The sequence below is a fragment of the Salvia hispanica genome, chromosome 6, assembly GCF_029641045.1.
Source record: "Salvia hispanica isolate PSC_SH4W2 chromosome 6, Shi_PSC_v1, whole genome shotgun sequence".
Taxonomy (NCBI): domain Eukaryota; kingdom Viridiplantae; phylum Streptophyta; class Magnoliopsida; order Lamiales; family Lamiaceae; genus Salvia; species Salvia hispanica.
The window spans coordinates 1,283,503-1,306,913 of record NC_142697.1 but is presented as its reverse complement, the minus strand read 5'-3'; the positions used below and the strand labels follow the sequence as shown (position 1 = coordinate 1,306,913).

General features: G+C 36.8%; 1 protein-coding gene and 1 long non-coding RNA gene across 2 annotated transcripts; one reads left to right on the top strand and one right to left on the bottom strand.

Moving 5' to 3' along the window:
- Positions 1-575: 575 nt before the first annotated feature.
- Positions 576-1,607, top strand: LOC148922995 (uncharacterized). The gene is made up of 2 exons (XR_016132297.1): positions 576-886; positions 1,080-1,607. It is a non-coding gene; the product is annotated as an uncharacterized LOC148922995 (long non-coding RNA).
- Positions 1,608-2,008: 401 nt separating this feature from the next.
- On the bottom strand, positions 2,009-4,245 carry LOC148922994 (mitochondrial inner membrane protein OXA1-like). Its single transcript, XM_089060020.1, has 7 exons — positions 3,750-4,245; positions 3,513-3,608; positions 3,056-3,113; positions 2,783-2,911; positions 2,566-2,670; positions 2,309-2,363; positions 2,009-2,230 (listed from the first exon to the last, which is right to left on the bottom strand). The coding sequence occupies exons 1-7, from the start codon at positions 4,157-4,159 to the stop codon at positions 2,160-2,162; spliced, it is 924 nt and encodes a 307-aa protein (XP_088916146.1). The 5' UTR covers positions 4,160-4,245; the 3' UTR covers positions 2,009-2,159.
- Positions 4,246-23,411: the final 19,166 nt, after the last annotated feature.

Here is a 23,411-nt window from a genome sequence, read left to right as displayed (position 1 = left end):
TCATATTATATCGTATTTGTATGTGTCAGTGTGAGAGATGAACTAAACACCAACAATTAAAACAAAATCGATGAAACATAAAAGGGAATCGGGGAAAGCAGTTCACGCTTCAAAATCATAGTTTACACACTGTTTAAACCACTTGCTCATATTGTTTGAAGAGAAAAAACAACTTTTTTCAAAATAGTAGGAGTAATATTTTTAGTGACTCTAATTCCAAGATGTCTATTTTCTAGCTGAATGTGGTGTCGTCAATGAAATCCCCAACAATTTCTGAACTCGAGGGTGGATCACCACTGAAAAAGCAGCATTATAAACAGATCAAAATGCAAGTGAAAGATTCAAATTAAAAAGGACAAAAAGAGAATTCACCAGTTCCATATGCCATCTGAAAGAAAGAGGTGGGTGGTGATCCAAGAAAGATAAAAAGCCTGCACAAAGATGCATTAACTTGGTGCCCAAGAATACTTGGAGCACAAGTTTTGTAATACCTATATAAGGGTTTATATTATTGAAGAAAAAAATCAAGCCATCTATCAAAATTCTTAGATGTTCTTTAATTTTAGTATTTTACATTTCCGCATTTCAATTTGGGTTCATAGAAACGTCCTCACCATTCCAAATCAGCCACCATACCAATCATGTCATTCAAATCTTCAGTAGGAACTTCAATGTCCAAAGGAACCTTTGACATATTTCTATGGAAAATCAGAATGCATAAGTCGAGATACATTTCCTAATCAGCCTATAGCCCGTAGAAATATGTCAAAGGTGCCTTTCCACGTTGAGGGTCCTACTAAAAATTTGAATGGAGTGATCGGTGTGGTGGCTGATAAGGCTGTTGAGGCAGCTCCAGTGATGAATGAACTGGCCAATGCAGCAGCAGGTTCAGTCAGTAATATGAACATAATTGGTTTATGCACTCTTGCACTGGTTTAGAATGGTGATGATGTTTCTCTAAGACAAAATCATCTGCTTTACATGAACCTAACTTCTTATTTTAAAGCTCATATGTTATAGTAAATTGTTTATTCGATTGATTGTGATTGGTAAAGTCATCTCATTGGGATTTTTGTTAGGTGGGCATCAATTGTAGCTGTGAATTCAAGTACATCGTCTTCAATTTTTTTCCCACGATGCCAAACGGTAAGTTCTCTACCCGATTTCTATGTTGTGGATATGAATGTCCTCAACATATGTATTTTACTATAATATACTTTCTAGATTATTATGCCAATAAATTGATGTTTTGGATATAGTATCTTGATGCAACTCCTTGTCTAGTGACCACGATTGTTTCGTACCGTTTTGCAGTCGATATAACGATGCACGTTCACTTAAGGAATCCATACCTATCATCATCGTATGAGCTTTAGGCGTTTGCTCATAATTTTACTGTTACTGTCGCAATTTGTTCATCCATCCTTCTACCATTGCCTTGAGGCGTTGATCTTGTAGCTAGCAACTCATAACCAGTTATTGTTTTTTTGACAAAGTGATATTTTAGAAGACAAGGGTGATATTGAAGATTTTATCAAAAAAAAAAAAAAAAACAAATATCGCTTGTGTGGGGCTCAAGCCCCCTCCACGCCACTTCATAACTTTAATTTTGTTTTGATGTTCATTGATTCATGCTCTTTTTGTCTCACATCTCCAACAAAAAGAACTAAGTAGTTACTTAAAATTGGATATTCACAATATTTACATGTCTCATATCACCAACACATACTTCGCTTCTTAATTTAAGATACAGTATATTTTTAGTATTTGAATAGAGAATTTATAGTAAAAAACACAAAAACAAAAATGGAAACAAAAAATATCTCTAAGAAATCCTCCAAATCATGTGATATAAAAACATATTTTTCACACACATTAGTATCATACAAGGATAACATGCAACTCATATGTAATTTCATATTATATCGTATTTGTATGTGTCCGTGTGAGAGATGAACTACACACCGACAATTAAAACAAAATCGATGAAACATAAAAGAGAATCGGGGAAAGCTTCGAAATCATAGTTAGTTTGTGAATGTACATCACCATTGTAGGGTTACACATTGTTAAAACCACTAGGTCATATTGTTAGAAGAGGAAAAACAACTTTTTCAAAATACTAGGAGTAATATTTTGTCACTCTAATTTCAAGATGTCTATTTTCCAGCTGAATGTGGTGTCGTCAATGAAATCCCCAACAATTTCTGAACTCGAGGGTGGATCACCACTGAAAAAGCAGCATTATAAAGAGATCAAAATGCATATAAAAGATTCAAATTAAAAAGAACAAAAAAAGAGAACTCACCAGTTCCATATGCCATCTGAAAGAGGTGGGTGGTGATCCAAGAGAGATAAAAGGCCTGCACAAAGATGCATAATCTAATTGAATGATAAGGTCTGGAATAGAGATGTGAGAACAGTTTTTGGATGTATGGTGCCAATTTCTGATCAAATGAACTCTTCGTGTCTAAAAACATTGTACTAATAATTTGCGAGCTAGAACATATTAAAGAGGATAAAATTATCACTGCAAACACATAATGAAGGTGATGAACAACAAACCGGGGGGAATCCTGCAGCGGCAGTGATAAAGTATGTTATGGCGACATATTTGGAAGAATTATCCTCGTCTGGTTTCTCGTCTTGAATAAATCGTTCTGGATCCAACTGAAGAGGAATTCAGTGACAAAGCTTTAAAGTGAGTTAGAGGGTGAGATCTCAAAGGAACATATTCCAAATGAAAACCTCAACAAGGATATGATGGGAAAAGTTAGCTTACTTTCATACTAGCCCAAAATGTCAATGCACAGAGGATTGGAAGTTCCACCCGATTAGGAGTTGTTAAATCCGTAAACCATAGTATTCCACCTGTTTTCAACGAGGGTACATTCTCCACCAATTCCACAATCTGAAAGGAAAGTGATTAATAGACTCCTTTATGCAGTAGAGTAAATGGATGTAGCTGTCAAACAGATTAGAAAGCTGATGTAAAACCACAGAATACAGAGGGAGAATAAGAAATTTTGTATAACTAAAGGGAATGTGATCTTACGCTAGAGATCATACGCAAATCAATGAGCAACCATAATACCCAAAGCCCTAACTTTGAGCTGCAAGATGATATTCAGTTACACCGATTAATGCATCTCCAAAAATCAAAGCTAAGGACACAGATCTTCAAGTGGAAAAAAGGAAGAAAAGTTCATATGTTCAATTTTCTATTCTTTCTCCTTACTGTTTCTTTGGTTATGGAAATGGCCACAGCTTCCAAAACAGTACAACACTGTTTATAGTGATGAGATAAGGAGTTGCACCAGATACTACATCCAAAACATCAATTTCTTGGCACATTTATTGAACAAATCTACCAAGATAGTCATATCACAAAAATACATATGTTGAGGGTATTTCACATTCACAACATAGTAACCTTGTAGTTCTTATTCATCCAGACACAATTTAAATGGAAAGTCCCCAAAACGTGCATAGAATTTGGGTCAAGAACTTACTCATGGTGATCTTGGGATAAATCTCGCAGCCTACGTACAAGAAGAGGAGCAAAAATGAGACGCACAAAAAGAGTTCCCGCTACAATTGATGCCCACCTAATAAAAATCCCAATGACATGACTTTGCCAAAACAATCAATCCAATCAACAAGTTACTAGTAGTAAAACATTGAGCTTTAAAACAAACCGTTAGGTTCAATTGAAGCTGAAGAATTAGGGTTCACAGAAACGTCCTCACCATTCCAAACCAGTGACAATGTGCACAATATCAAAAATTCCATTGTCACCAGTTGAACCTACTGCTGCAGTGGCCACTTCATTCACCATCGGAGCTGCCTCAACAGCCTTATCAGCCACCATACCAATCATGCCATTCAAATCTTCAGTAGGAACCTCAATGTCCAAAGGTACCTTTGACATATTTCTATGGAAAATCAGTCCATAGCCCGTGGGAACCTCAGAACGCATGAGTGGAAAATTGCCAGTATTATTTCCGGACATCAGAAAATTGCTGAGCATCTCAGGATTCCTTTTAGCAGGCAATTGTTCACGGTTGGTGCCACCAATGTGTGAAAGTGAAGGCGAAAATTGCTGGTGTTGTTCGCAGAACAACTTCGATCTGGCTATGATGCTACGTCTGTAAGCCATTATTTCCGAGTCCTACAACAAAAAGGAACGGATGAAAACAATTGAATAAATTCAGTTAGCCATAAACTAAACAATATAATTAAGCTTAAAAACACATCAAAGTTTTACACACCTCTAACAAGAAACAGAGCAAACTGGCAAAATTTCTTTCTTCACAATTAATAACAATTTCCACTAACCATAACACAAACTTATGAGTAACAGCAACAAAAATATATACCTTTTACATATAATGCGAAACGAAAAATTCCTCCTTAGAATGAGAAAAATAAAAACTAAACGGAAAAAATGAACATTTTCAAGCATATTATATGATCTCCATAACACAATTAATGGCATGCATTTTACATAAACTCAAAATAAAAATCTTACTAGGTTTTGGAATCCGAAGAGAGAAAATCAGGAGAAGTGAATCAAGTTTTGGTGGAGAAGGAAATAGGTTACGTGTTGGTATGCGAAATGTAAGCATCCAACTTTAGTGAATGACTTAGTTTATTTTGGTACTTATATTTTCAAACCTTTTCATTTCTTTTTCAGGAATTAAGCTCGCACGTATGAAATCATCTATTTTAGTATAATCGAGAGTATCACCTAAGCAGGGCGTATCCACCTTAGAACAACCTGCTTATATCGCAATACTATGTATTGTGATTATATTTATAATACTAATACTAATACTATGTTTGTGATTATATCGCAATATGGCCTTTGTGGTCCAGTTGTTTTTCTACCAGTTTTCATTGCTGAGGTTATGAGTTCGAATCCTGGCGCTATTTTGATTTCTTTACCTTTCTTGTTTAGTTTTATTCTTACATATAAAAGTTCTACCGTATATCATATAGTATTACTTATTTCAGTTATTTTTTGTTTTAGTTTTGTTAATCCAATTTATTTACTTATTTCATGTTTTATTATATTCAGAGAATTAAAAGTTCTGTAGCCTTTTACTTCTTTTTTATTAGAATAATGAATTTACTTTTGTTGTTTACTTTTATTCAAACAATTGAAAGAATAGATGTATTATCTTTTTTATTTGTTAAAATAATTGAAAAATTAAATTTATATACTTCTTGATCAAATTCTCAAATAATCAAAAAATTTACTTTAAACCTATTTTATCTATTTTGCAGCAATTATGTGCAAATCTATATAAAACATTTACAACTCAAAAAAATATACATAATTTTTAAAAAATAATTGACATTTTGCTTAAAGTATTTATATCCACAAGGTTTTGTTCTAAAAACTGTCTATTAAAAAATATTTAAAAATTTACTCAAATATTTCATGTCAAAAAAATTAATTTATTTCCAAATTATAGTCTAATTTATGTATATATAAGACATTTGTATTTAAGAGAACAATAAGGATTGTTTGGATTTTTAAACTTTGAGAACTATTTTCTGTGCCCCCGAATCAAAAATCCTGGATATGCCCTAACCAAGTCATCAATGTACATTAATGCTGAAATTTTGATTAATTATAAACTGATAATAAATTAATAATTCAATAATTTATAGATTTATTTTAAAGTTTCAAAACACATTGTTGGAAACTAGGAAAGCTTGGACTATTAATTTGCTTTTGAATCTGTGTTACTGTATTCCTTTATGCATGTCGTGTAGGGCTGGCAATTTTTGACACGACACGATAATCCGACACGAATCCGCACGAAATTATTGGGTTTGGATCAAGTCTTATTGGATGCGGGTCATTATTGGGTCGACTGTTAGGAGCACCCTTCGATTCACGAAGAATTCCTGACAACGTCACTCTCAACACACAAATCCGGTGCCTCTGATGTCGAGGTCGGCGGGGAAAATTCAATGGCTGGCGCGGAAATCTCCTCCGTCGGCAGCAGTTAGGTTTTCAAGTGTATTGCACGAATGATATGGGCAAAATATTTCTTCATTAATTGATTGACGATAGAATGATATAATCTCTCCTATTTATAATAGGAGAATACTACTAGACTAAGAAACAAATATATGGAAGATACTATGAATCAAAAGATAACTAACTTAAAAAGATATGAAAGATATGGTGAATCAAAATATACTAATTAATTGGGGAAACCTAAGATATGGAGATCGTAACAACTCCCCCACGATTGAAATCCACCTTGTCCTCAAGGTGGGAACCACGAAGCAACGAAGAGAGTTGAAATCAGAAGCTTTGGAGTTGAAATCAGAAGCTTTGGCGAGACGTCTCCTCCTGGATCAAACGGATCAAACGGATACCGAACAACTGAACTTCTCCCTTCATCACCTCCATCAAAAATTAACCAAGACGGACTAATGTGGTCGTCAAAAGGTGAACGTCTCCATTTGCACAATTCTGCATACGGAACGTGTAAAGCGAGTTGGAGAAGTCCCAAGTTTTCCTCATAATCAAATTCTTGATCCTTCACTCTACCCCTTGTGATGCTCTTCGGTCTAAAGGAATAATAGGCTCCTATCGTGCCACACACTTCCGCCACACACACCAAATTTTTCCCTATATATTCTTGCACCAAAGGATTGCCAATTCTCAAGTATACACCCTCCTCATCACACGCATTTTCTTGAAGAAAAAACCTGAAATCCCCTTCGATATGTAAGAAGGCAACAGCGGCATTGTTGTTATGGCGTTAATCTCATCAGAGCTGCACGAAAGATATATATCCTCTGAGGATGAAACTTGGTGGTCTTCAGGGCTCGCATCTCTATCCTCCTCTACTCCGTGAAGCAAGGCAATCGATGGATTCGATACACCAGCCACATCTAAATTAGATGTACCATGATCATCTACTTCGTCCACCTCTGTTTCTAATCTAGAGTCCATTAAAAACGAACTTCCCAGATTGTCACTACGCTCCACCACCATCTCATTGTTAGGAGAATAATTGAAATCTTTGGCATTATCAAATGAATATTCCATATGAGGATCCAAACTCGGTGAATCAAACATTTCTTCCTCTTGTTCCCCCATTTCATTCGTATTCGAAGCGTACTTCGACGATTGTGAATGAGTAATGACTTCACTAAGGCATCTTTCCTCATGTAGTGCATTCCGAGAGCAATGCAGTTGTGGTGGCTGCGGCAGGGGTCGGAAAATACAGTCAGGGGGCTCCATACGCGCTGGTTGTTCATGTGACTGGTATCCCTTCTGTCCCGGCATGTCCCAGCGGGTGGGGTGGTGCAACGATGATGGTTGTTGTCGCAGAGGCCCACCGGTCGGGGGTTGAGGGTTGTAAGCCGAAAATCCTTGCTGAATGGGCCTTTCAGGCGGATCCAAGCACGTGGGTTGGCGTCTTGGGGCTGCGTGTGTCTGCTGCTGCTTCTCATAGGCGTGCCGACTCCGCTGGACGAGCCAGCAACTTGGGGGTGAGCGTTGCGGTGGCGGCCAGCCGGGCGGCTGTTCGTGGCAGGGGCGAAGACGAGTAGCTTGTTGATAGGAATCAGTCTCGTAGTTGGACGAGTTACCCCTGGGAAAAGACGAGTAGAGCGGCTGCGTATATAGTGGTGGGTCCCAGCTGGTCCGACGACGCCTGGGAAGTGGTGGTGGTGACCAGGCGGCATTATTAACTCCCACTTCGAAGCCTGCATAGCGCTGCTGTCCATGTGTTGATTTTAATACCTGCAATTTTGTCACACGTCACTCGATTTCGTCGAAACGTGATTCCAACCTTGAAGTAGCGGCATCCAATTGATCGAGCAATTGTTCATAGCGTCTCATTTTGTTGTAGTTGCGTGACATGATGAAGTTGAATGGCAGCGGTGAAGCTCGGCGGTGGGAGGTGATCGGTGGTATTTTTATTTGGCGAAGAAGGTATCTCCTTTTTTTTTAATTGATTGGTGAGATATGGGGTGAAAAAGATGGGGGTTGACTCTCAATGAAAGCACCAGTTTGTTACGAGCACCCTTCGATTCACGAAGAATTCCTGACAACGTCACTCTCAACACACAAATCCGGCGCCTCTGATGTCAAGGTCGGCGGGGAAAATTCAATGGCTGGCGCGGAAATCTCCTCCGTCGGCAGCAGTTAGGTTTTCAAGTGTATTGCACGAATGATATGGGCAAAATATTTCTTCATTAATTGATTGACGATAGAATGATATAATCTCTCCTATTTATAATAGGAGAATACTACTAGACTAAGAAACAAATATATGGAAGATACTATGAATCAAAAGATAACTAACTAAAAAGATATGGAAGATATGGTGAATCAAAATATACTAATTAATTGGGGAAACCTAAGATATGGAGATCGTAACATCGACCCACTAAGAACACGAAAAAATCGGGTCGGATGCGGGTTGGATGCGGGTCGGGTCGGGTAACCCGTTAAAAATTAATATTATTATTTTTATTTTGAGTAAAGATAAATTTGCAAAAATTGTATACACAAAATGCCCTTCAAATTTTAAAAAGGATAATATTAATTTATTTTGATTAGATAGCATCATTAATTATATATTTTTGTGACTAATTTGACCTTATTTATAATTTTTCATTTTTCATTTGTATTGTTGTACAATATGTACCAAGACCCTTATTAAAAGATAAAATTTTAGAGAGAATAACCATCCATAGTATTTTAATAGAATAATAATGGAATAATTTTTTATTCATTTTATTTAAACTATCACAATGATATAAAGATAAATAAATTACTTTTATTTTTACAAAGTATAAATTAGGAAAACACTTTTTTGTTAGGAAATTCTCTCATATTATTTTTGAAACCATTGATATTTTATCAATAATTCTAACTTTTAATTTTGAAAATAATATTATACATATTGGTTGATTATTCTATCTAAAGTTATTAACATTATAATATGGGTCATTCAATGATGAGACATTGTTGGACTCAACACATATAATAGTAATACAACATTCAAATGTATAGCGCTTGCTCCATAAATTGATAAGATCATGAAAAATTATTAGTATTACTATATGATAAATCACAATATTTTCAATATTTCATTTACTATATTATTTTAATATTATTTTTATAATTATTTTCATAGTGCGTAATAATATCATAATAGAGATGGTATGATGATAACATGTGGAACCCAACATATCCTTTAATTATATGACTGCTATATAAATTGATATATTTAAATATTATGATAAACCACAGCAAATTTTAGACCCATATTATAAAATGAATTTATGATTAATAATCTGTTATATATTATAGTGCATCAAATGATACATAAGAGCTAGTTCGACGATAGAAGGTTGTGGCTATCAACATTTAGGCGCGTGACACTTCAAGTATATTAGTTAATATATTCAAAATATATAATTATGTCTTCATTCATGTAATTTTGGATAATAATATTAAATGACCATGTAATGACCCTACTTTGCATATTTCTTCATGTGTTATAATATATAGAAAATATTTGAAATTACAAGCTTCAAATTATATTTCAAATTACAAAAATTAAAGTAGTCGAAAGAAATGAAATAAAATACAATGTACGTGAGAGATCCAAGTAAAAAATAAAACTAAATCAATTTGTGTTTAGAATAAAAGGATAATTTGAATAAATTTATGAAAAGTAAGTTTATACTTATAGATACAAAACGTTAATTCAGATATTATGTACTAGCAAAACTAATCAACAAATAATTTTATAATATAATTTATTACTATTATATTCTTTTTATTTTGATTTAATAAATTTAATTTAATTATTAGTATTTTCACTCTTTTTTGTTTTGTTCTTTTTACTTCTTTAGTTCTTTTATCTTGTTTCAAATTTTTTTGTTGGGTTTTGGAACAAAAGTTATGCATTTGGAACAAAAGTTATGTATTTTGTTGGGTGTTTTTGGATTTTGTTGGAGTTTTGTTGTTTAAAATGGAACATCTTCATGCTATATGGCTTTTTAAAGTCTTGATCATTTTGTGAAGCAATATGTAATCGTGTTGTTATCGTGCTTAGGTTGTTGTCGTGTTGTTATCGTGTCGGGTCAATCCAAAGTGGTTCGTGTAGGTATCGTGTTCAGGTCGATATCGTGTTCTTATCGTGTCCAGGCCGATATCGTGTTCTAATCGTGTCGGGTCAACCCAAAGTGGTTCGTGTCGTTATCGTGTTCGGGTCGTGTCCAGGTCGTGTCCGGGTTTGAAGGTGGCGGGTTGGGTTCGTGTTCGGGTTTGGGGTTTCCTTAACAGGTTGGATTCGGGTTTGGCCTTATTGGGTTGGGTCGTTATCGGGTTGACCCGATAACGACCCAATCCGCATGATTTGCCAGCCCTAATGCCGTGCTATATCCTATAGCAACATTTAATTTCTTGCAAAAAAAAAAAAGTTGGAAACCCCAACCCCAAAGGTCCCTCCATATCTCGGCCCGACAGAATTATGAGGGGTGTTCAATCAGGGTACGCAACGCAGTGGCAGAGAGAAAGTTGTAATCTACTGTTTTGCCAAAAGCCCATCTCCCAAGGCCTCCCATTTAATTTCATAATTTGCATAACGAAGAGTGATGAATTAAACCCACAAAATATATCTCTAGTACAAATGGTCTAAATCATGTGATATGCAAACATATTTTCACCCATATTATAATCGTACAAGGATAAAATGCAATCCAAATGTTATTCCTTAATCCTTACTACTATGTGTCTGTTAATTAGTGCGAGAGATGAACTAAACACCGACCATTAAGACAAAATCGATGAAACATAAAAGGGAATCGAGGAAAGCAGTTCACGCTCCAATATCCTAGTTTGTAAATCCACATCAGGGTTACACATTGTTTAAACCACTTGGCCATATTGATTGAAGAGACAAAACAACAATTTCAAAATACTAGGAGTCATATTTTGTCACTCTAATTTCAAGATGTCTATTTTCCAGCTGAATGTGGTATCTTCAATGAAATCCCTAACAATTTCCGAACTCAAGGGTGGATTACCACTGAAAAAACAGCATTATAAACAGATTAAAATGCATGTAATGTAACAGATTCAAACAAAAAAGAGAACTCACCAGTTCCATATGCCATCTGAAAGAGGTGGGTGGTGATCCAAGAAAGATAAAAAGCCTGCACAAAGATGCATAATCTAATTATTAATTTCATGGAAATAGTTTTAACAATACTGATAGGCTAGTTTTCGTCACTCTGAATTGATCACTATTTGCACTATATGTTGAATATTTGCATGAAAAAAGATGTTATTTGGCAGGGAATGGAGCATTAAGTTGGAAAGCTGCTTAATGAAGGCATGGAGAGGAAAACATGCAAGAAAGAGGGTAAAATGACAAGGAATGGAAGAAAGTGAAGGAAGAAGGCAAAGAAGACTCAAACTGGCCAAGTTGTTGGACTGGCCAGTTTGAACCTGACGGGAAAATGACTAAAGCCACTTCCACACATTTGTCAAGGACAATTCTCACTTTCTACACACGCCTATATCAGCCATTGGAGAGTAAAAAAAAGAGGGAAAATATCTTTTATTGGATATATGTATTAAAAAGACTTAAACACTTTATCACTTAGCTTTAGTTTAGTTTTAGTTTATTCTCTCTCTAGAAAACTTTTCTCTCTTCCTTAAGAAGAGAGATTTCAAATACAAGGCTGCCAAGATCTTTAATTCACAATGGGTTGAAGTAGTAGTAATTTAGTAGTAGTGTTTGCTTTCTCTAGTTAGCTTGTTCTTAACTTTGTAGTACTTTTGCTCCTTTCTCAATCTTAGTTGTTGTTATTGTTGGACTTGTTTTAAATGCTCATTTCAAGTAGTAATTGCTCTTAGTGTTTATGTATTGAATGTGTTTTAAAGTTTAGTTCTTGTTTGATTTCCGGTTTAGCTTGTTGTTTAGTTCTAGTGTTGGTTATGTTCTTGTTTAGTTAAAACTTCTTTTAAGCTTTTAAAATCAGTTTCTCAAGCATTTTCTTTTCACCATGTTTAAGAGTTCTTGAAGCTTCTTTCTATAATGTTTAAGTGCTTTAATTTTCAGCTTTTCATTTGGTGTTTCCAATGCATGTTTAGGTAGTTTAATTGATGATTTTATGTTTCTCTTGCATTTTTAATTATGTAGCAGCCATCTACTCTCTTTCTTCTCCATATTTTCGTGCCTTATGATGTAGAATTAGGAGAGATATCTGCTTTTAGAAGTTAAGTGAAAGGACCATTAGTTGTAGGCTTTTATCTATTGGTTTTACACCTTGGGTAATAAGGTTTAAGTGACAACAAGTACATGCTTTCTTTTCACTTTTGGCAGCCCTTTTAGCTTAGTTAATTTCTGCACTCAACCTCCATTTACATCTTATTTAGTTTAGCTTTTAGGATTAAATTAGGTTAGCCACTTTTAAGTGTCACAATCCTAGTTTTCTAGCTTTCTTTTAGGAGCCAACACTTAGTTTATTTTCCTTAGTCTTTTAACTTAGTTCCTTTTGCTTTCTGAACTTAGGATGCTCATGCTAGTTGCTGCTTTGTTTTATTTCCGAAATAGTTCTAATTTTCGCTGCTGCTAAGCTGCCCAATTTACCAACTTGCCCAGTCTGCGTTCCAGTTTATATGCTTTCTTCTAATTGCATTTTATTTGCACTTTTAGTTCCCAATCTTAGCTTAAGTGTTATTTATATTTCGTAGTTCAGTTCCCACCCCCAATTTAGAGCGTGGCGGCATCGCCAAAACCTTTTCTAAGTGTGGAAATACAAAACGGATGCTACCGTTCCTCATGGGATCGACATCCGACTTACCATATACTAATTAATAGTATTTTGGAAAGTGGGAACTTATAAGTATTGTTGAATAGGAAGGGACACGCGCCTACGACACGCGTGCAAAACCCCGACCTTTCAAATGGGTTTGATAGGCTAGCATTCATCACCATTTTGGAGTCACTTTTCATGCTATATTGTTGAAAATTTGCATAAAAAGATGCATGTTTTGGCAGGAAATGAATGGAGTGGTCCGACGAGCATGCTAATGGAATGGATTCTGGATTACATGCAAAAGTAGAGGCAAATTGGATACAAATTCAGTATTTGGAGAAGTAAGGAATCCACAAGACACAAACTGCCCAGTTTGATGGATTGGCCAGTGTCCGAGCAATGCTGACAGCTCTTCAAAGTCGCATTTCAAAGTTAAATTGACGAGTCTTTGTGCTACCAATGGCCACAAGAGACACTTTTGAAGGCAAAAGAAGCCAACTACCATCATTGGGAGTGGAGAAGCCTTCCACGTCAGATTGGTTGGAAGATGTGTAACAAAGAAACAACAAAACTTATCTTTTGGCCGAACTTTTGGAGACACCACTTTTTAGCTAGATTTAGTTAGTTTTATTTTCTCTCTCTAAGCTTAGTTTTCTCTCATCCTTGAAGTAAATTTCGAACCATAGGCAGCCATTGCCACTTTTGCTCACCATGGGGTGAAGCTTGTTGTTATGTAGTGTTTTAATGCTTTGAATGATCTAATTCCTTGTTTGTACTCATTTTCCAGCATCTTAACTCTCTAGTTAAGGTTGTTGGGCTGATCATAAAGAGCTTTTGGTGTATTTAAATCTCTAGGTGTTTAGCATTTATGGTTGGTTGTTGGTGTTCTTGAGCATTTAGTTAATCTCTTGCTTTGGTTTTACTATTTTCGTTCTCTAGCTAGCCTTTGTCCTTGTTGATTCCTTTGCTTGTTTATTTGAAGTTTTTTATGCTTTTGAAAGGGTCTTGCAGGGGCTGATTCTACTTGAAGCTTTTGATTGAAGAAAAGAAAAAAGAAATAGTGGTTGTTGCTAGTTTAGTTTTACTTGCTTAACTTGTTTAGATTTCTCTTTTTGCATCTTATTTCTTTGATCTTTTCTAAGTGTTTAGGTCAGCTAGTTAATCCTTCTTTTCCATCTTTTTAATTTCGAAAATCAGTAAAAAAAAAGAAGAGAAAACGATTGTGTAATGTAAGTTGCAATTGTTGGTGATTTTCCCTTGCTTAGTAGCTTTGTTCTTGTATGCTAGCTAATGTGTTTTAGTTGCTGCAGTTTCTTTAGTTATTTCTATCCTCCATTGTTGAATGTTCTTAAGCTTGTTCATCTTCTCCATGTTGCTAATTTTCAACTTTTTATTTGGTGTTTTCAAGGCATAATTAGGTAGTTAACTGGTTGATCTTGTGTTTCTTTAGCATAGTTAAGTGTGTAGCAGCCTTTTAGTCTCTCTTTTCTCATAGTTTTCGTGCCTTAGTGTATTTAGGAACCCAAAAATCTGATTTCAAATTGCTAATCCTTTTATCCTTTGTTTAGTTTAGTTGTCTATTACTTTTGACCATTGAATAATAGCCCATAGCAAGCAACAACTAGTACAATCCCTTTTCACTCATTGACATGGAGCCTCCAAAATCAGTTTTAAACTCTCTCTCTCATGCTTTTCATGTCAGTTTAGTCACCTTAGGAAGTCTGCAAACTAGCTAGTTAAGTAGGCTTTTAGAATTACCTTTTAAGTGTCTCTTTCCTAGTAAATTAGCTTCTCTAGCTTTCAATTAGGTGTGAACATTTAGAATTTAGTTAGCAGCTTTCTACTTAGTTCTTTTTGCTTCTTTTACTTAGTAATTTTTGTGGCAAAAGCTGGTTCCTTTCCCCTTGTTCCTTTTATTCTCGAAAATGTTATTTTACAAAGTGTTGTTATTTTTCTCGCCACTGTTCTGATTTTGCTGCTAAACTGCCCAGTTTACTTACTTGCCCAGTTTAAGTATCAGTTTATTTGTTTTGTCTCAAGTTCATAGTTTGCTTGCATTGTTACTTTATTTAAACTTTAGTTCCCACTATGTTCGTAAGTATGGTTTAATTTCTATAGTTTAGTTTCCTCCTTCTTTAAATTAAAGCGTGGCGGCATCGCCAAACTCTTAAGTGTTGAAATACATAACGGATACGACCGTTCCTCGTGGGATCGACATCCGACTTACCACGTACTAATTAATAGTATTTTGGGAAGTGGGAACGTATAAGTATTGTTGAATAGGAAGGGACACGTGCCTACGACACGCGTGCAAAAATCCCTTCCTTTCAAATACCAAAGAATTAAACCATTATTACATAGTGTTAGTGTTAGTATGCCTTGAATTTGTATAGGATTAGGTTTCCTAATTGGGATAGGATTATGTTTCCTAGGCCCAGTTTGTCTAATGTGTGTCGATATATATGGGAGTAGAGCACATAATCTGTATCTGAAAACTGCAGTCATAATACAATTTGTTCTCCATTTTTGCCCGTGGACGTAGCCAACACAACGTTGGTGAACCACGTAAATTCTGTGTCTATTTACGTTCTTTTGTTTCTCGATTCACAGTTGCCCTATTTGTCATAACAAACTGGTATCTAGATCCTGGTTTTCGAACCTAGGGTTTTGAATTCCGCATCTCTAAGAAATGCTCCAAATCATGTGATATAAAAACATATTTATCACACACATTAGTATCATACAAGGATAACATGCAACTCATATGTAATTTCATATTATATCGTATTTGTATGTGTCCGTGTGAGAGATGAACTACACACGACAATTAAAACAAAATCGATGAAACATAAAAGAGAATCCATGGGAAAGCTTCGAAATCATAGTTAGTTTGTGAATGTACATCACCATTGTAGGGTTACACATTGTTAAAACCACTAGGTCATATTGTTTGAAGAGGAAAAACAACTTTTTCAAAATACTAGGAGTAATATTTTGTCACTCTAATTTCTAGATGTCTATTTTCCAGCTGAATGTGGTGTCAAAGTAGCCCTTTAAAAAATACTCCTATAATTTTTTTCTTCTTTCTTAATATAGTAATTTCTTTTTTATTATGTTTTCTTTCTTAATACTCCTAGTATATAATATCATATTATATTTTATAAATATGTTACTGTTTTTTAGCGAAAATAGATAAGCTTAAGTCCAAGGTTGAGTCGGACTTGCTATGAAATCCCAAGCTTTAAGAACACGTCATTAATTGTAGAATTTAGATTAAACTAGATTCGTTTTTATCTTTTCACCTATTTCTTGTGTTTGAAAAAACCCATTTTTTTGGAGTATTTAACAGAACTACATTACAATTATGTTCAAGTCAATCACTTTACATTATGCAAATTAGGATATTAAATGTTGCTATTGGTTACATTAAAGCATAGCTCGTTAATGATTATATATCCTAAGGGCATCACAATGCAGGGCTTTATAATGAATTTCATTTTAGCTATAGTTTCATTTTTCTGCCAATCAAATAAAAAAAAATTCATTTCACCACAATACTTGCAACACAGACTAGTCTCATCTTTAGTTACAACTAAAAATATCTACAAATTAATATACAAGATAAAACCAATTAAATTTAAATTCAAAGAACTACATTAATTGAAGTGAAAATAATAAATTAAATTGCAAAAATTAAATATTGAAAATTATGTTAATTTGAACTCCTAAATTAAAACCTCAAGCATTACGTGCCCACTCCCAAATTTCTTCGACTAGAGCATGTTGGAGTTGGTCGTGAGCCTGCATCCTGACAGATACCATCGGAAAAGAGGCGGTGCATCTTGAGTCGGGCTATCGTGGGCTACTCCCAAACTAGGTCCACCCGTCTTCTTCTCCCCAAACAGTTGTCGTAGCTTATTCATCTCTGATCATCATGTTAAGCAGTATTATAAATGTGTTACATGTGCTGATGTGCATCACATTTCGATGCACGATTGATACCACCCTTGCACCCAACATTTAACAATTGCCAGGTGGGATTGCAACACATCGAATGCCCTCTCAACATCCTATATATTCTAAATTTACTTTAAAAATATATTCTTTTAGCAATTTTGTTTCATTATTGATTAAGCTTTTCATAACTATTTACAAAAATTAAATTTTATACTACCTCGTCCTAAAAAATATAATTGAAATATTATTAGGAAAAAATAAAATTCATTTCATAAAAAAAAGACTAATTTTTGTGACAGTTTCAAAACAAGAGGACTCAACCAAAATAGTAAATCAAATATTTGTTCAAATTATTACACCGCATATCACATATGCATGTACCGCTACTGTGAGTGCCAGCTTTAATTCCTAAGGAAATGAAAAAATTACTAATTCCTAAGGAGTAGATATTTTGCTAGTTGTTACTCATAATTTTTTTAGGCTCTGCAGAAATTGTTATTAACTGTGAAGCATAAAAACTTTGCCAATTTGCTCTGTTTGTTGTTAGTAGAGTATAAAATACTAGTAGTATAAAAGAAAACTTTCATGTGTTCTCGACTTATGACTATATTTTTTTATAGATTAACATACGCCGATAACATGCAACCAAATGTTATTCCTTACTACTACTATCGTATATGTGTTTGTTAATTAGTGTGAGAGATGAATTAAACACCGACGATTTAGACAAAATTGATGAAACACAAAAAGGGCAATATGTCTGCAGCCAACGCTCTGAAATCCTAGTTAGTTTGTGATAGTACATCACCATGTTTGGTTATTGATTGAAGACACAAAATAAAGAGTTCAAACTACTGCTATTTTGGCCACTCTAACTTCATGATGTCTATTTTCGAGTGGAATGTGGTATCTCCAATGATATCCTGATAGGGACTTGAACCCTACAGCAAACCTGGCGATGAATGAGCAGCCCGACCGCGCCGAGCTTGCCCCAATCACGACCCATTCACGCCCAAAGAAGTGAAGATCCATGCAAATCCTTGCGTATCTTTAGTTTATTTCAATTTCCATAGTTAGACTTATTTTTGTTTATTTAATTCACGTAATATTTTGTAATCTTTTTGATATCTTGCCTTGCAAGATATCGTTGGGTTTAGGTTAGGATATCCTCGGGTTTTCTTGTCGGTTCTTTCCCGAGACGAACTAGGAAGGTCGAACCGTCTAGGTTGAGGATTCTATAAATACTAGAATCCCATAGATAATTAAATCATTGAGAATTAAGAAATAAAATACTTCTTTTCTCATTCTTGTTCCAAAACCCTAGAACTTCAACTAGGGATTATCTCTTTTGCTCCGTTAAATCTTCGTGTGCTCTACAAACCTCTCGATAGGGAACTTAAACCCTATCAATTGGTGCTTCCATTGACTACTCTTCTCCCTCAACACACGGTAGCCATGGCACCAGGTTCAATGGTTTCGAAGCCGCCTCCCTCGCCAACGTTTTTTGGTTCTGATTCAAGGTTTAGGAAGCTAGAAATCCTAGCTTCTGGCAGAAACACCACAGCAGATAAACATAAAGAACCGCCAGACCCCCCGGTTACGGAGACACCGACGGCGAAGCATGTGTGGAGACCACCGCCGTCTCGGACTACAGCTCCGACGACCATCGATCGGGAGTCCATTCTCCGCCACCGCATGGAGCCGCCTCGTTTCACAGGTTACGCAAGCAACAAAACTACGATCGAACTGCCTGACTCACCTGCTTTTCCTTCGGACACGAGCGGGTGGAGATTGCCTCCGTCGCTCACACAGCCACCTACAGGAATGGTGCCCAGTGCCTCATCTCGCCCTCGTTTTGATGCTCCTCGTTTCGATGGTGCGAACGTTGTCGAGTGGATTTGTAATATGCAGAGGTACTACAACCACTACTGTACTCCTTTATCTGATCGGCTATACCTTACTCAGTACTTGTTCGATCAACCGGCGTCAGACTGGATGACAAGTTGGAAATATAATCATGCCGAAGAGAGTTGGGACGATTTTCTATTAGCAGTCAAGCAGCAATTTGACCCCAACCCATATGAAGGGCGAGTAGCAACCTTGCGAAACACGCCTACTGTACATGTCGTTTCTGATGATGGCGCCGATCTCTCGATTACCTTGGACAAACAAGCTGCTACCTCTGGGATGGGTGAAGAGACTGACGATTGGTCATTGATGTATCATAGAGCTACTCCTGTTCAGAAGCCTCACACTTCCACTTCAGATATGTTAACTTGGTCAGAGGCTCCTTCGGCAGAAATCCCCTCAGCCGCCACTGCCGCTCGTGCAAGCCAGCCTACGGACGGAGTTGGTACGGTACTATTTGATAGCCAGATTATTGATGGGAATGTTGAGCATCTTAACGAAAGGAAACCTTGCTCTGGCTACAAACTGAAGGAGATGAATGGCAGCAACATAATTGCAGGTGACAGTGGAGATGGTTCAACAGACTCAATAGCGTCTGATCATGATAATCTCATAAGCCGAATATCACTTCACATTGTGCAACAAGCTCCCATCATTGCAGGTGACAGTGGTCATCCTTGTCTGCCTGAGAAGCAGAAATTCTCTGGCTTCGATGCACCAAGTGATGGTGATAATGCTTCGTTTTCCATTGAATCTGCTTACTATATTAAAGATCCAACATTTGCAGCAACTTTGAAACCATTATTTAGTAGTGATATGAAGTCTTTCCTGGAGCCACATATTTTTCCCGGTGTTGGAATTCGAGGCGTGTTCACTCATACACAAGCACTTGCCTCTGATGCCCGCTCGATCCCTCCGCGCAACGATGTGACATGTTCGGGTGAATGCCTTAGCACAGGTGGGAGTATGGTTACCCCTCGTTCCTTGGGTGATGATCCCATAGAAAGTGTGATTTTCAAAAGTGATGGTAGCAGTGCTCTGAGTGCGCTACATCTCAGGCTGGAGTTCCTCACTCTTGTTGACATTTTGTCAGTTCCGCCCCTGTATCCGATGATTGTTGAGATGGAAATATTGTTGGATCAGTTTATGGCTTGGATGACGAAGCAACAGGGGGAGAACATGAAACGGCTGTATCGCCACATATCTGTCAGCTGCCCCCTTCCTGCCAAGCTCACGAGCAGGCGATGCGTGGCATTTTAACTCCGAGCTCTATTCTATTGTAGTGCACAAAGGGGATACATCGAAGGCTAGTCATTTCTATAGATTCATTCACTTGAACTCCACTGAATGGTACATATATGATGATTCTCGAGTTTCAGCAATAGATGGTGCTGACATTTTCGAGCAGATGGCTTATATTCTCCTCTATGCTCCGCACGGCACTGTCTGGCATATAGATTTCATCCTAACTCTCCAATTATCAATTGGATTTGCTTCTTTAGTGGCATCACAATTACTATCTACTTTTGAGATTGGACAGGGTGATACAACTGTTTTGCCTCTTGGTAAAGAAGGAAACGGATCAGAGGCTGATGGAGATTACTTACGCCTAAAGACTACTAATTCCTTCGTCCCTGACTCTACAGAATGGTGTCAAAATGTGAGTTTGGGTGGGGAAAATGGAGCCGGTGAAGCTGATAAAGGTCAAAGCTTGACTAGTGAAAGAAATATAGTTGCTGATGGAGTTGTGAATTTGAGTGCTGAGAGACATGAAGCTGGGGGATGGTTGGACGGTGATAGTGGATTTCTACAAAGAGGATATTTCCATGAATGTGTTAATACTGAAAAAATGGTGTTCGTCTTCGAGAAGGCAGAAAATAATATGGCATGTGTGGTTCTAGTTGCCTATGTTTACGTAAGTGGTGGTGAAGATTGTGACTATAGTGGTGTCAAAGATTGCGAAGAGCTCGATGGATTTCTCTCCAAAGGCTGCAAATCTGGAGGAGTTGATGCCAAATTTGCTGTAGTAGCTTCCATTAGGCTCTTTCTTTCCGAATCAGAGAACTCACACCAACCCGGGGATACACCGATTATCGTAGCAAAGGCCCCGGCAGTTTTGGTAGATGGTATTCCACAATGCCATTGGATGATACAATGGTCAACTGCTCCAACGACACTTTCATGGAAGTCGAAGTCGGAGATGTTGCGTCCTTTTATGTCCCTTAGCCTTGAGGACAAGGCTATTGCTATGGAGGGGGGAGTTGATAGGGACTTGAACCCTACAGCAAACCTGGCGATGAATGAGCAGCCCGACCGCGCCGAGCTTGCCCCAATCACGACCCATTCACGCCCAAAGAAGTGAAGATCCATGCAAATCCTTGCGTATCTTTAGTTTATTTCAATTTCCATAGTTAGACTTATTTTTGTTTATTTAATTCACGTAATATTTTGTAATCTTTTTGATATCTTGCCTTGCAAGATATCGTTGGGTTTAGGTTAGGATATCTTCGGGTTTTCTTGTCGGTTCTTTCCCGAGACGAACTAGGAAGGTCGAACCGTCTAGGGTTGAGGATTCTATAAATACTAGAATCCCATAGATAATTAAATCATTGAGAATTAAGAAATAAAATACTTCTTTTCTCATTCTTGTTCCAAAACCCTAGAACTTCAACTAGGGATTATCTCTTTTGCTCCGTTAAATCTTCGTGTGCTCTACAAACCTCTCGATAGGGAACTTAAACCCTATCATATCCCCAACAATTTATGAACTCGAGGATGAATCACAACTGAAAGCAGCATTATAAATAGATCAGAATTCATGTACAATATTTTCAAATAAAAAAGACGAAGAAAAGGAGAACTCACCAGCCCCGTATGCTATTGAAAAGAGGTTAGAGGTGATCCAAGGAATGTATACAGCCTGCACAAATATATCATGGAGATTGTTTCAAAATACCGAAGAATTAAACCATCATTACATAGATTATGATAATAAGAGATTTAAACATACATACACAGTAGCACCACGATTAAAGCAAGCATAAAATAGCTAATTAATGAATATAATGTTGTTCAATGGTGCAATACTGACCAGGATGCATGCCAGAAAAAAGGCTCGAGATGGAGAAGAAGGATAGCTGGGATGATCATTAACAAGGGCAGAAAAGTAAAATCGAGAAGGAAGTCTACCCTAAAAGCAAGGGCAAGCCTCCCTATAAAAGAAGCCACTTGGAGAGAGAAAACACACACTCGGGTCGTTCACTCTTCACACTTAGTAGAATTCTCTCTAGAAGATCAGTCTTTCAACATTATCCAGTCTCTCGTTCCTCGCCACAGCTATGGTCACTTGACGTCCAAGAGTCTGCCGGAGAAATCATCCTTCTACCGTTCCAGCCAGTTTGCCGTAGTAGTATGGCAGTATCACGCCCGAAGTGGCAAAACAATTGTTATTTTCTTTCTAGTTTAATCTTTACCTGTTTTCTTCGTTGGATCTGTTGCAAACATTTTATCTTTGTTGCCTTTTGAAGTACTTGGTGAAGATCCAAACATTTAAGTTATGAAGTTTTTATTTCGTATGTCTCTTTGGTTTGAGTTTGCTTCATTTTGCCTAGGGAAGTTAGATTTAGTTATCAATTTTAATTTCTAAGTGTGTGCATGTGTTTTCCTTCGAGTAGGCTAGATCTGAAGTTGTTGATCGAGATTTGTAGTTATGTCTCAGTTTAAGTTTTCGTGCATGAGTTTCCTGTTCTGCGTTGTTATTACCACCTTGCATGTTAGTCAGTAGAAGTAATCTGCAGTTTCAATTGTTCATCTTAAGTAGGAACATTTTAATTAATGGATCTTGAGTTTGAATTAATAATTTGAGTTTAGTCATGGATTTTCAGTTCATATGAATTCTGTTAATACTTGGTGAAGAAGAAAACGTCAAAATCAACTTTTGCCTTGCACCACTTTTTGCTTTTTAGTTACTTTTGCTTTTGTCTCTTACTTTTCAGTTGTACCTTCTAGACCTGTCAGAGAGCCACCCAGCCACCAGATATACCTTGTTGTCTAAGTTTCCTCTTTTAGTAACTGTTACTTTTCACATATCTCTGAGATACCTTGTCCCTTATTTCACGAATACAACCACATGTCTGTCATTTTCACGCCTACAAGTCAGTAGAGTACCGTCTTTATTTCTCGCCTAGGTAGAATCCCAACCCCAAAAGCGTGGTAGCTAACCAAAAACACCCAGGAATATCACCACAGTTATCCGAACGTGTCCATCCTTGTGGGATTCGACCACAGTTATCCGAACAACCACAAACTACTTGTAAGTACTTGGTGTAAACTTGTTTGCAGCTACCCCTTTGGATGTACGCGAGGATGTTCTCCTAGTAAAGAATATTGTTATATTCCGCGCCAATCTTTTAGTGGAGAGTGAAGAACTAGAAGCTGCCCCAGAAGCCACCCCAGACTCATGAGGAGCCTTTGTGCGTGACTTGCGCAAAACTGTCTCATGTGCCTCATCCTCCTTAGTATCATCATCCACTTCAGCCTCATCCTCCTCCTGTGTTTGTAATCTTACTCAAAAATATTCATCAAGGTTAACGTCAGAATAACATTTGTCACCCATCATCTGTGAACTTGATCCAGCATGCCAAGAAGCACGCGGTGGGTCACTGTATCCCCCGCCCATCTACGATAAACCTGCATCCCGTCTATACCCTGGACCGCCAATACGGACA

Excerpts from the sequence above, each read along its gene's own strand:
- LOC148922994 (XM_089060020.1), bottom strand. The coding sequence starts at position 4,159 with ATGGCTTACAGACGTAGCATCATAGCCAGATCGAAGTTGTTCTGCGAA. Across the intron at positions 3,609-3,749 it reads ATTGTCACTGGTTTGGAATG|GTGGGCATCAATTGTAGCGG; the intron begins GTGAGGACGTTT and ends GATTTTTATTAG. Across the intron at positions 2,671-2,782 it reads CATTTTGGGCTAGTATGAAA|TTGGATCCAGAACGATTTAT; the intron begins GTAAGCTAACTT and ends ATTCCTCTTCAG.